The sequence below is a fragment of the Malus domestica genome, chromosome 13 (assembly GCF_042453785.1).
Source record: "Malus domestica chromosome 13, GDT2T_hap1".
In the NCBI taxonomy this organism is placed as follows: domain Eukaryota; kingdom Viridiplantae; phylum Streptophyta; class Magnoliopsida; order Rosales; family Rosaceae; genus Malus; species Malus domestica.
The window spans coordinates 9412490-9425533 of NC_091673.1; the positions used below are offsets into that span (position 1 = coordinate 9412490).

Below are 13044 nucleotides of genomic sequence, written 5' to 3' on the forward strand. Positions count from 1 at the left end.
GAATCAGAGGATCAAAATAGAGAGAGATTGTAACCCAAAATCAAAAAAATACAAATATTTGTTTGTGCACGTTTGTTCTTGTCTCTTTCGTTTCAGGAATTTTCCGTGTTCACACACATGATCACACACATCTCTGTTTCAGGCCCAGAGTCTTTGAAGGGACAAAAGTTCAAATAATAATAATTACAAAAACAAGAGAGAGCTGCTAAGCCTATTTCGTTGTCTTATTTCCCCACCTACGTTATATCTACACCTACTATAAAAAGTTAAAAAATTAAAATGTTATTTTTCCACTCACTATTATTCATATAATAACCATATATATAATTAGAGATAAATTTCTCTTAAAAAAAGAATATAACCAAACCTTCTAAAAACCGAAAAAAAAAGAATATAACCAAACCTTCTAAAAACCGGAAAAAAGAAAAGAAAAAAAAACCATGTTTCCTTTCCAAATTCCAATTTGAGCGTCCTTTTTGAGATGCATAGCAATTCGCATTGTCATTGACGTATAATATTGTTTAGCTACTCAGCATCAATTAATTTATCTGTCCGCTATTTTCAACTTTAATCATGTGGATGTTGTATGCTTCTAATAGATGTGGGCATGGATGCTGTCAATGAAAGAATAGCTGCATTGAAGCCTGCTAACCTACGTGCCGCCACTCGGATACAGCAGCAGCAGAACCACCCCGCCGAGAAATGGTGAGCTGTCAGCAAAAAAGAATAGCAGCAGCGAGAGACGAATCGCGATCGTCGCTGCAATGCAGCAGCGCTAGCAAGATTGTGACGTCGTTGGTGGAATGATGAGTTAGGGTTTAAGGGAGATAAATTTTCTAAACATAGTGTGATAGTTATCACTCCTAAACTATTTTTTTCTTTTTTATAAAAAAAAAGAAGAAGAAAGTAATACAAAAGGGGGTAACTAAGTCATTTTACAAATGGATAAATTTGTAATTAAAAAATTCATAAAAAGATGGGTGGGAAGATAAGATATTGGAGTGAGAATAACACTTCTCAAACAAGATATCCCCTCTCTTTTAATCTTTATATAGTGCCCCCACTCCGGCCAACATTTCAGCCCAGCTGACCTCCATTCACTCTTCCTTTCCTTCCTTCTCTCTGGGCTCTTTGCTCTCTCCTCCCACTCAACCCATGATTTCCCTACCATGGAAAACCATTGTACTCACTCTAATTCTCTTCCACGTAACTTCTTCCTCCATTGAAGCAGAAGCTTCTCCTTCTCTGCTCGACAGAATTACCGGGTTGCCGGGTCAGCCCCCGGTCGGGTTCCAGCATTATTCTGGCTATGTGACCGTTGATGCGAAAAAACAGAGAGCTCTGTTTTACTATTTTGCTGAAGCAGAAATAGATCCAGCTTCCAAGCCTCTTGTCCTCTGGCTCAATGGAGGTCCCCATTTCTTACCCACCATTAAATTTTCCATCTTTTTATTTTTTACCACCTGGGTTTTAAAAAAAAAAGAGGTTTTACTTCTTGGTTTTTGATGGGTTGTGATTTTTCCAGGTCCTGGTTGTTCATCTCTTGGAGTCGGAGCATTTTCTGAGAACGGACCGTTTAGGCCTAAAGGAGAAGTCTTGGTTCGAAATGAGCATAGCTGGAATAGAGGTGAGATCTTTTTTGATCAATGCGGTTTTGCGAAACAATCCAACGGTGCAGATTGCTGACATGCTCACTCATTTGCAGAAGCAAACATGCTGTACTTGGAGACACCAATTGGAGTGGGGTTCTCTTACTCAACGGATACTTCTTCCTATGAGGCTGTAACCGATCACATCACAGGCATGACTCACCATCACCAATTTCACATTTGATTTTCTATTTTTCGGTCAAATAATAAAAACTAAAATCGAAATGGTTATAAGACGGATCCTAAATCTTTATCTACCTTCCGTCCTCCAAATTTCTTCCAAATTTTCTCAGCAAGCAGAAAATATTGCTAAGCAAAAAACAAAAAATAAAATAAAATCGTCTGCACCCAACATTCAAGTCAACTTGTCTTCCTATCATCTTCCTTTGTTCATTTCCCAAAGACGAACAAAGTATTCTTTTTATTTCTTCAAAAGTTCCACATGAAATCTTTTAATTTCCTTTGATCACCAAATATTCAAAAGAATATTTCATGACAGGGTTTGCACTAATTTCATTTTTTGTTTAATTTCGAAAAATTCACTTTACAGATATGCCTTGTGTGATGGTGTTTTGTAACTATCCTTGTGGTTGACAAAAAGTTCACCTTTACTCCTTACAGGCTATGTGTGAATTCTGAATTTTGTCCTTGTTATCTACAGCCAGGGACAATCTTCTGTTCTTGCAAAAGTGGTTTGAAAAATTCCCACAATACAGAAATAGAAGCTTGTATATTACTGGAGAAAGCTATGCTGGTATATCATCATGTCACTTTTGATTATTTCTCGATGTTGATTGACTCGATCCTAATGTTGAAAATATTTTCGACTTCAAACGAAATACCCCAATAAGAAATGGAGGTACTGATTTTATCTATTTATTTGTAGGTCACTATGTTCCTCAGCTAGCAGAACTCATGCTCCAGTTCAAGGAACATCACTTCAATTTGAAAGGAATTGCTGTGAGTTATAAAATCTCAAATTACCAGCTTTTCGTCGTCTAGATTGTGGTCTAAATTTTTCGTTTTCATTGCAGTTGGGTAATCCAGTCCTGGAATATGCAACTGACTTCAATTCAAGAGCTGAGTTCTTCTGGTCTCATGGATTGATATCGGATTCAACTTACAAAATGTTCAGTTCCGTTTGCAACTACTCGCGGTTTGTGAGTGAATATTACAGAGGCTCAGTTTCGCCTATTTGTTCGAGGGTGATGAGCCAAGTGAGCAGAGAAACCAGTAAATTTGTTGACAAGTATGATGTCACCCTTGATGTTTGTATATCATCTGTGTTTTCCCAATCCAAAGCCCTCCTTCCTCAGGTGAATACCCTCTATTGCTCCATTGCAGCATGAAATTTTGGTTTGGTTTCACAAAGTTCGTGTCCATCTTCTAATTGATTGAACTTCGTTTTTGCAGCAAGTTGCTGATTCAATAGATGTATGTGTTGAGGATGAAGTAGTTAATTATCTGAACAGGCCAGACGTGCAGAAGGCGCTTCATGCTCGTCTTGTTGGAGTTCGGCATTGGGCAGTTTGCAGCAAGTAATTCTCTTCTGAAGATGTACATTTAAAAAAATTCGAATGCGCCTCAAAGTAGTATTCATGTCAACAGTTTTGCTTATGAAAATATCTTCTGTGTTATGGCAGCATACTGGGTTATCAGGTGCTGGATGTGGAGATACCAACGATCACAATCGTAGGCAAACTTATCAAAGCAGGAATACCGGTCTTAGTTTACAGGTAGAAGAATTTTAGACAGCATCAAAACATCGTGTTTCATCTTAAATGTTATTGCAGTGGACTAAACTTTCAAGTTTTAAACTCAGTGGCGACCAAGATTCTGTTATCCCGTTGACTGGAAGTCGAACATTAATTCATGGACTTGCAGAGCAGTTAAGACTAAACACCACTGTGCCTTATAGAGTCTGGTTTGAAGGACAACAGGTGAATTAACTACAAGATTACTAAAATCTAAGAATTTTTGGTTGCTTCTGTTATAAATTGTAACGCGATGAATGCATGTTTCATGTTTTTATCACCTGCAGGTTGGTGGATGGACTCAAGTTTACGGTAATATGCTTTCTTTTGCCACCATTAGAGGAGCATCACACGAAGCGCCGTTCTCGCAGCCTGAGAGATCACTCGTGCTATTCAAGTCGTTTTTGGAGGGCCGGCCTCTGCCAGAAGTGTTCTGATCTACTGATCAGTTAGATAGCGACCAGATTGAGATTGTAAGAAGTTTGGTTGCAAAGGTTTAATCATCTGAGCATGAAAAAAATTGCATTTGTTTGTTATTTGTAACAGGTTACATGGGTTTGTCCATGCTGTGGAAAGTAGAAGAATTTTGTAAACATCTCAAGAAAAAAATGAAAGAAAGAAAGTGCTTTTGTAAAATCCCAAGTTTCCATTTTATTTAATTCATTTTTTTATAATAGTTTCAAATAATTGATCTGTTTGATATTAAAAAAAAAAAATTACAGCACTCCAAAAGATAAAAGTTGGAATATTATATAACTCAACACAAGAACACAAGATCAAGAGGTTGCTAAAGAGTTCCTGCAGTTGGAAACTACAACTGGAGCTTCAACCTGCATTTTCATACAACTGAACTCCAATGCCAATACAGGCTTTGATAACATCACAGCTTCACAGAGGTTCTTGCCATTATCCCCGAGTTCTTCAGTTGCGTGGTTCTTTGTACTGCTAGTATGGATTTCTGATGATTGTCTTGTCTCGGTCTTTGGCATCGGAGATGGTCCTGATACTTTTGCTGGATGCACTGCTCGTACCCTATCAGAAATCGATCAGGTAGCACACTAACAATTAACACTTGAGTTAGGTGGAGAACGATGGAAGCATGCGAGTTTAACATTTATGAAGCTTGATGAACATAAAAAGCAACTGAAACAAAGAAAACCTGCACTCAATCCGGCAAGAGTACTTGAGAAGGTTGGGATAATATTCTGTGCCACCGCTACAATTTCACAACAGAAGGAAGTAAATAAGGGAAAAAGATACACTAATAGCATAGATAATTATGTGCACAAAACACAAACGGAGAAACCTTACCTAAAACTTGGAAGTGACAATTTGATCGCCGGCCCCCTCCACCCACCATTCGATTCAGGCACTGCCATCGTCAAACTCGTAATTAGGAATATCGATGGTTGAATCACGCCAAAGGATGAAATCAGGAGAAAAACATCCAACGTATACTAGTGACAGGAGATATTTGGATTAACCAACTTACCGAAAGTAGTAAGGTTGAAATTAAAGGAATCTTTAACCGATGAAGCCTTGATTTCGGTCACTTGAACTTCCATACAATCTTTTGGATCACAGAAAGCAGCACTGCTACCAATTACACTAAGAAATCCAATGTTTTTGCTCTTTGGTTGCCTTGAAACTGCTGTAATCCTCTGTTTTGTAGAGAAAAATGAATTTCGTAAGCTGTAGCCCACCTTAGGATGAATAGTTCACCATATGCAAGCTGCAAAAAAATGTCTATAATTCAAATGCAAATCATACCTTCGAAAACCTCGCAACTTGACTTGGAAGGCCTACTTCCTGCAAGAGGGGACTGCAACCAGCATGAGAATTACATACGAAAAATAAGAAACTGTGACAAGCTCTGCGGCAGAGTGCCTTATGCAGCCTCACACCTTTCGTCCATGGTCACAAGCTTCATCACTATTCACAAGCACCTTAGCTGCCCAGCTGTTTGACAAAAAAAGAAGTAAAAATGCTTATGATTTAGGGTTTAGGGTCTAGAACAAGTCTCTCTCCCAAAGATTACATGCTCTTCGGCTTATTACGAACAAAGAAAGGATTGAGGAAACATACGCGCAAGATGTTGGTGGGCTCCAAACAAGTCCAGCGATCACAACGAGCTGAGAGGGAGAACATAAAGAGTCTTGTTAGTGAGTGGTTGAAGAAACTTCAGAAGAATTCCTATCTATATTTTGCTAAAGCAAACATGGATTACTCCTGCGATAAACAAAAGTAGTGAACAAAAACTTGTTCATTAGCTTTCTGGATCGAGGCCCGAAAAAGTATGACTTTGTAAAGTGATGATTATGCAGAAGATATGAACCTCATCAAAGATTCCAACTGGACTGTCATCATACTTGGCAAGAAAGAAGCCACCAAGAGTGTACCTGTAAAGTGTAATCCAACACATATTTGGTGATCGGATTCTTTGACCATCCCGAATCCTATCAACCTTATTCTCCTTTGTCGCTCAATCATTTAAGGCTTTTTATCAAAGGTGGTCTCCAAGATTCGTATAACTCCTCACTTTGGTCCCGACAATAAAAATCGATAAAAGTGATCTCTGAGTTTGTCTACTGTAATCACAAAAAATTTGTCAATATCCTTGTTAAATTGTCACACGAAACCAACCCAACCACTTAACAATGATATTGACAGTTTTTTCACGGAATGACCAAAATGACTTAGGGTCAACAAACGCGGGACAACTTCCATCGATTTTCATTTGCAGGGACCAAAGAGAGGAGATGTATTCATTTGAGGACCATTTTGCCGAAAAAGCCATCCTTTAAACAACAATTAATAGTACATTTACCCAAATGCTTCAACTAGTCTGAACTCTTTCGGGATGCATGCTCGAACAGTTGCTGCTTTGACAAGATGGAGCTGATACAACGCGCTGATCAGAAAAACCGGGCAATCAGCAGAGTCATTTGTCATGATTGAGAACAGAGAGCAAAAAAAAAAAAAAAACTAGAGTTGTTGGACACTAACCTGCCTCTGAATATCCATGGAGGCTTTCCATAGGAACATTTTGTTTCTCCAACATCCATGAACTTGAATGACTTCAAGAAAGTGCTTTTACCAGAATCAAATTTGAAGATGCCAAAATCAAGTAATTCAAGCTGTGTCCAGGAAGTCCCTAAACAAAAAGTGCATCATTTATCAGAAGCAAAGTCCCTAATCAACTCATGGTGGTGGTGCCACCCCATGCAATCACAAATTACAATGATCTCTTGCCCTGTTTTGTTAAATACTAGCAAACACAATCTTGAATTGTAGAAAGAAGAACTTCCATGCACCTGGGATGCCAACGTATTCTGAGTCAATCACATGAAGCGAGAAAAAGTCACGGCAATACATGATTGGCCGCCACCATGACATCTCAGGTGTCGGTAAGTTTCTCTCGAACTGTAAGGGTGGCGGACATTAAATAATTACTTGATGTTTTATACTTACTAGGAACAATTGTGAGATTGGATATCAGGCATCGTCAAAAGAGAAATGATTTCCACACGCCGGGTCTCTCCTTGTGCACAATATTCAATACATTAATACATGCATTGTGAAGATCAAGAGCACAGCTAAGTTGGAAAAAAAAGGAACGCAACAAGCAAAGCTCACCTGAAAGAAACGAAACCAATCAAGGAAAGCTGCACACAACAAAACTCAGCTCCTAAAGTTCACTGCCCGAGAAAAAAAAAGAGAGGTAGAAACCCAGAAGAAAAAAATGATGAGAGAGAGAGAGAGAGAGAGGAGGAAGAATTCAAGGAGGTGAGAGAAACAAACCAAAACGGATAGAAAGACAGGGATTGGCTGGCTGTGCTGAGACATAAATAGCCGTAGTAGGACTCTAGGAATGGGAGAGGAGTGGATGTGGATAGGACTAGGAGTACTTTATCCAAACCCACCACAGGTTTTATTTGGCGCCAACTGAAAATAAATAACTACGACCCTCCCTTTTACCAATACCAATAACATGGCCAATACCAGTACCAATACCATCAACATTCAGCGACATGGAACCTGCAACTTGCCAATACCAAAACTGATGAGATGAGTTTTGTTTTTTCTACTAATTAATTCTTTAGGTTGGTCTCTAAGCAGATATCCTGGATCCCAACATCACTATATATTTATTCTTAGTCTCAAAGTATCATTTTTAATTTCTTTTATATATTAAGCTAGATCGTATCCAACAAACTTTATCTCGTACTCTAAAGCATCTCCGAGAGAGATGATGTAAAACAACCAAAACTATAGTCTTTTTAAATTTGCAGAGTCATTGTCATCCGTTAAATAATTAAAAATAATAATAAAATTCAAGGATGGACTAATGAGCAAGGAGAAAAGGGATAGAGGAGGTTAGAGGATCTTTTTCCTAGGGATCCCATGATCTCATCCGTTCATTGTATATCGTGTAGTCAGTTTTCGTTATGTACTATTTATATTTAATTTTAAATATTGAAATAATTTCTGACCGCACGATATACAATGAACGACTGAGATCACAGGATCCCTAGGAAAAGATCCAACAAGGATCCTTTCCCTTGAAAATGAGCATGTTGAGTTTAAATTGTTAATAATAAAATATTCAAGTTTGTTAAAATAGAGTGTGTTGGTGGGGATTTTAAACTGAATAGCTAAAATAGGTTTTTGATACTGTTTACTTTGTAGTTTACCAAAAATTTAAAAATTTCTCTTGAAAATGTTTTAATACTTTGGCAGGTTAAACTCCTCTAAACATGAAAGAACAAACAGTTTTCTATAATCTTGATAAGAGTAGCCAATAACATGTCAATAGTAAAATGCTTAGACATTTTAACAATTTTAACATAGGATAATATTGAAGAAACAAAATTTATAAACTAAATGATGTATCACCAATATAAATGAACACATTTATCAATCTTTATCAACTATCCTTTACTTTGACGGTTAAAAAAAGTCAAAAATGACTTTCCGTCAAGAAATGGCTTTCTAGACGGCTTTTACCGTCAAGTAAAGGCTTTTATTCTTATATTATTTCAACAAATAATGGATATCATGCAAACAAAAACTTCTGTTGAATTGTTACAGAAATTTTAAACTTGCAAAAATAGGAGAATAAAGAGAAAAGAATAGCTTTTACGCTTTATTTTTGTGTTTTAATTTTCTTTAATTCATTCAATTCAACAATAAAAAAATTTAAAAAATGTGTAAAAAATAAAAAAAGGTATGTGAATAATATTAATAATGACGATGATTTTGAACCACTAAAAAGCCAGAAAAATGTTGAGATTCTCATTCAAAGACGTGTCAACTAACTGAACACACACAAAGGAAAGACAAGAAGGTGAGTTCTGAGTCGCACTTACTACCGATATCAGTGATCCTCCGTACTATTCAATTGACAAGGTGACTAGTGCTTCCGTCTTGATGCAGCAATCTTCAAGAGACACGTAATCCATCCTTCATGTGTGCACTAACATGCAAATCACACACTACGGCTGCATTTTTTTTTGGGAACTTTAACGAAAGCATTCACTTTAACGAAAAACCATATTTTTACACTAAAAAGTCAATTATGGTACTATTCACTTTACCCTTTATTTTGTCATTATCATTAAAACTCAAAGTTTTCAAGCCCCTTTCATTAGTTTTTTTTTTTTTTAAATTGCATTCGTTCATTTCACATTGCATGATATGTGCACTAACTTGCAAGGGTATCACATACTAAAGTTGCATCTGTTTTTTTAAAAGGAAAACTAATGAAAATAATTTGAAAGCTTTGAGTTTTAATGATAAAGATAAAATAAAGTGTAAAGTAAATAGTACCAGAATTAACTTTTTAGTGTAAAAATATGATTTTTCGTTAAAGTGAACAATACCGGATGCTTTTTGTTAAAGTTCCTTTTTAAAATTGCAATCGTTTATTTCACATATTGAATTCAACATGTACTATCAACATAATATTGTAGATCAAATCGTGAACATAAAGATGTTTATTAAAATTTCTATCATACATCAATGGCGTGTTCAACATGAATTTCAATAGAAGTACAAAAGTATCAATTTGATAGGGCAAAACTAAAGTGGGAACAACCCACAAAAACAACTTAAAAACTTGCATCACCAACCCGTTTCTAAGTCTATACATCCAAAAGTTTAAATTAAAATATAAGATCAAAACTAAACTACCATCAGAAATCACATCATGAATCATATTGCTTTTGTATCAAATTTTAAATGAATGCACCCCATTAGACACACGAATGTATGACAAGATATGTGGCCTGCCCGAAACCCTGGGAATGACTTACCTATGTGATGATGCTGCTGTTTAACTTTCTCACTTGATCATGTTGTTTAACTTGATATGTCGTTACAGTGACATTCCGGGCGTAGTTATGTTTCTCTCGGATATCAACTAGTAACCATGAGGTTGCTCTTTCAAACCATCCATCCAAAATGTGTCATGCCCAAATCTACATTTGAAATTTGCTTAGGTTACCAATAATCTCTGCAAGAACACTCCCCAAACTCGAAGTGATGGAATCTGTTGGAATCTCTCACAACAATTGCACGCCCCGTTACCACAGAAACATGTTTTGCAAACTCATGGCAATCTTTGCACGCCCTGATGTTCTTAAAAACCACAATAGGAGCATCACCTGGTATGGAAATAACCCCAAATGCTATAGCAAGTCTCTCACTGTGGTCAAGAAGCTGTTCTTTCCTTTCGGGAAAACCGCTCAATACGTCCTCCTCGGTAAGAAGCGAATCTTCAGCATCCCTGAAAGAAATGCTCAGCTCCTTCAGTTTCGTGTATATCTGTTCTATCTGAGAATGGTGTTGATCACCCACTACAAACCGATGCTTTTCACCCTTGACGGTTATCCAGCTGCATCCGATTTCTTTCCTCAAGTTCCTTTCAGCCATCATTCTTCTATAAACTGCAGCTTCTTCCCACTTCCCGGATGATGCATACAAATTAAACATGATAATGTAACTAGCAGTGTCCTCTGGGTCCAATTGGAGGAGGTTCTCAGCTGCTAACTTTCCGAGCTCAAGATTTCGATGTATCCAGCATCCACCCAATAAACTTTTCCAGCTCATTGCATCGGGTTCAAACGGCATGCTCTTTATCAGATCAAGTGCCTCTTGTAGTTGCCCAGCACGGGAGTATATGTCAATCATACAATCGTAATGATCAATGGTTGGTTCTACATGATATACACTACTCATTGATTCCAAAAACTGCTTTCCGTCAGTCACCAAACCTGAATGGCTGCAGGCAGTTAAAACTGCTATAAATGTAACTGAGTTTGGCTTTACGCCGGAATCCTGCATTCTATTGAAAAGTGTAAGAGCTTCGGAGGCATTGCCGTGATAAGCATAACCACATATTATTGCAGTCCAGGCCACAGCATCAGGTTTATCTATTGATTCAAATGCTCGATAGGCACAATCCAATCTGCCACATTTTGAGTACATCGTAATCAATGCACTTGTTCCATGCAAGAATGCAATGAGCCCTCTTTTTATTGCATCAGCATGAACTTGAGTCCCCAAATTTATATCCACGATTGCAGAACAGGCTTGAAAAATGCTTGTATATACAAACGAATTTAAGGTAACATCTTTAGTAATTAAAGATTGAAAAATCTTGACACACTCCTCAAATTTCCCACATTGGCAATAGCCAGAGATTATAGCACTCCATGAAACATCATTTGGTTCATGTATCCTTTCGAATGCTCTGCAAGCAGACTCAAATTTTGCACATTTGGCATAGAAGTCCACTAGAGGAGTTCCTACAGAAACATCAGAATCCAACCCAAGTTTAACACTGTAGCCATGAATTTGCCTTCCCATATTCAAGTCCTGCAAACCAGCACATGCCTTGAGAACTATCGAAAATACAAAATCATCCACCTCTACACTTTTCCTAACCATCTCAGCAAACAATTCCAAAATCTCCTCCGGTTTCTCATCTTCAGTATAGCCTACCATCAACCCAGTCCAAACCACAGCATTCCTTTCTTCCATCCTATCGAAAACAAGCCTAGCACCCTCTAACCACCCACACTTCACATACATGTTTGCAATCCCGGTTTCAACCGAAACATTACTACTCATTTCACTTCTTATCACATAAGAATGTATCTGTTTCCCAAGCTCCAAAAGCGAATCCTCAGTCAAGGAACTTAAAACGCTTGTAAAAATCGATGCATTCGGTCTAATCCCAGACTCCAGCATTTTTGAAAACATCGAAATAGCTCTTTTCAGAATACCCTTCTGCGCATATGCCGATATAATTATAACCCAAGAAACCAAATTCCTCTCAGGCATCTCATCAAACACCTTCTGTGCATCCGATAAACTTCCGCATTCGCAATACATCTGCAGAGCGTCGTTCTCAAGAAACTCAGGTGGGTTCTTCACTGTCCTTCTTAACCATCTGTGCACAGATTTTCCATCTAACAACGAACCCTTTAATCCACACATTTCAAATAAACATTTATACGATTGAGGACTCACGGATACACCGGCTTCGTTCATCTGCTCGAGAAATTGGCGCGCTTCTCTGAGCTTCCCTTGCTTGGAGAGAGAAACCAAGTGCACATTTTCGACCTGGCCCAGTTCTGTTTGGCGGGTTTCGATCGACGGACCGGTGGATTTAAGAGAGACCCACGATGGAATTTGAGCAAAGTTGGAAGCTTTTGCGAACGGAGTCTGATCGGGATGGTGTAAAGCACGGGAAGGTAGCAGAGAACATTGGACTGCGAAGGAAGACGACATTCGAATTTAAGCTTTTGATTCCCAAAAATCTTTACAGTTTACGCGCATGGGATTTCGCAGGAAAAGAAGAAAAAATGCCAGGAAAATTTTAATTTCTATAAAAAAAAGTCGGCAGAAAACCGTATCCTAAATAAAATATTCACTCCCGCTTTTTGTTTGGTTGCAGAGAAATTCAGGAAACGAATGAAAATTCAGCAAAATCGAAATTCTTACATTATGTTGGGATGAAGAAATTTAAAATTATTAAGAAATTTTAAAATGATGGTAATTGAAATGACATAATTTTATTTTCTAGAATTTATGAATTTTTTTATTTGGTTAATTTAAAAGAACAATGAAATTTTAATACGAAATTTGTTATTTTTAAACTCTCACTTTAGAAATGATACATTTTACGTTGATTTTAATCTTGAAAATTAAAGGCTTCAGATTTTTTCTAAGTAAAATTTTAAATTTCTATATTTATAAATTCAAATTAAAAAAATTAATGCATATTAATTTATAAATTTTGACTTTTGTTAAAATTCTAAGTTATTTCCCACGTGCAAAGATTGTGTAAAAGTTTGATAATTCGTCCAACGACTTGCAAGCAGAAATGGGGGCTTCATTGCATTTCCGCGGGGTAGAATCCCCAGCTACTCGCGAAGTCCAAAACTCTCGCACTTGTCACAGCCGTTCTCCGCGGATGTGCCGTCGCGATCGTTCTACGCGGCGGTCGAAAATGCATGCAGAAGCAGTAGGCCGAGAGCGAAGAGCGAGAAGAAAAGAATCGAAGCTGTGCGTGGAGAAGAAGGGGAAGAGAATGCGACAAGAGAGCCGCGGCTCCGATGCGGTGCCGTTTACGT

General features: G+C 37.6%; 3 protein-coding genes across 11 annotated transcripts; 1 reads left to right on the top strand and 2 right to left on the bottom strand.

Moving 5' to 3' along the window:
- The first annotated feature begins 1030 nt into the window (after positions 1–1030).
- On the top strand, positions 1031–4039 carry LOC103452480 (serine carboxypeptidase-like 45). Its single transcript, XM_008391966.4, has 10 exons — positions 1031–1411; positions 1526–1627; positions 1706–1801; positions 2311–2403; positions 2536–2609; positions 2684–2965; positions 3063–3187; positions 3293–3385; positions 3472–3589; positions 3691–4039. The coding sequence occupies exons 1-10, from the start codon at positions 1156–1158 to the stop codon at positions 3838–3840; spliced, it is 1389 nt and encodes a 462-aa protein (XP_008390188.3). The 5' UTR covers positions 1031–1155; the 3' UTR covers positions 3841–4039.
- Positions 4030–7385, bottom strand: LOC103452481 (protein NEOXANTHIN-DEFICIENT 1-like). 9 transcript variants are annotated; one of them, XM_008391968.4, is made up of 12 exons: positions 7040–7385; positions 6875–6944; positions 6410–6557; positions 6231–6314; positions 5739–5802; positions 5489–5535; positions 5308–5362; positions 5174–5212; positions 4896–5064; positions 4715–4775; positions 4563–4619; positions 4030–4435 (listed from the first exon to the last, which is right to left on the bottom strand). In XM_008391968.4, exons 3-12 carry the CDS (start codon positions 6466–6468, stop codon positions 4180–4182), a joined length of 891 nt encoding a protein of 296 aa, XP_008390190.1. In that variant the 5' UTR covers positions 6469–6557; positions 6875–6944; positions 7040–7385; the 3' UTR covers positions 4030–4179. The 9 variants fall into 9 exon arrangements, with proteins under 9 accessions (XP_008390190.1, XP_008390193.1, XP_070667147.1 ...); XM_008391971.4 differs by having other exon boundaries at positions 6875–6941; positions 7040–7224; XM_070811046.1 differs by having other exon boundaries at positions 4030–4461; positions 6875–6941; positions 7040–7224.
- Positions 7386–9384: 1999 nt separating this feature from the next.
- Positions 9385–12348, bottom strand: LOC103414512 (pentatricopeptide repeat-containing protein At5g13270, chloroplastic-like). The gene has a single exon (XM_029091188.2). The coding sequence runs from the start codon at positions 12197–12199 to the stop codon at positions 9905–9907; it is 2295 nt and encodes a 764-aa protein (XP_028947021.1). The 5' UTR covers positions 12200–12348; the 3' UTR covers positions 9385–9904.
- Between the last annotated feature and the right edge of the window lie 696 nt (positions 12349–13044).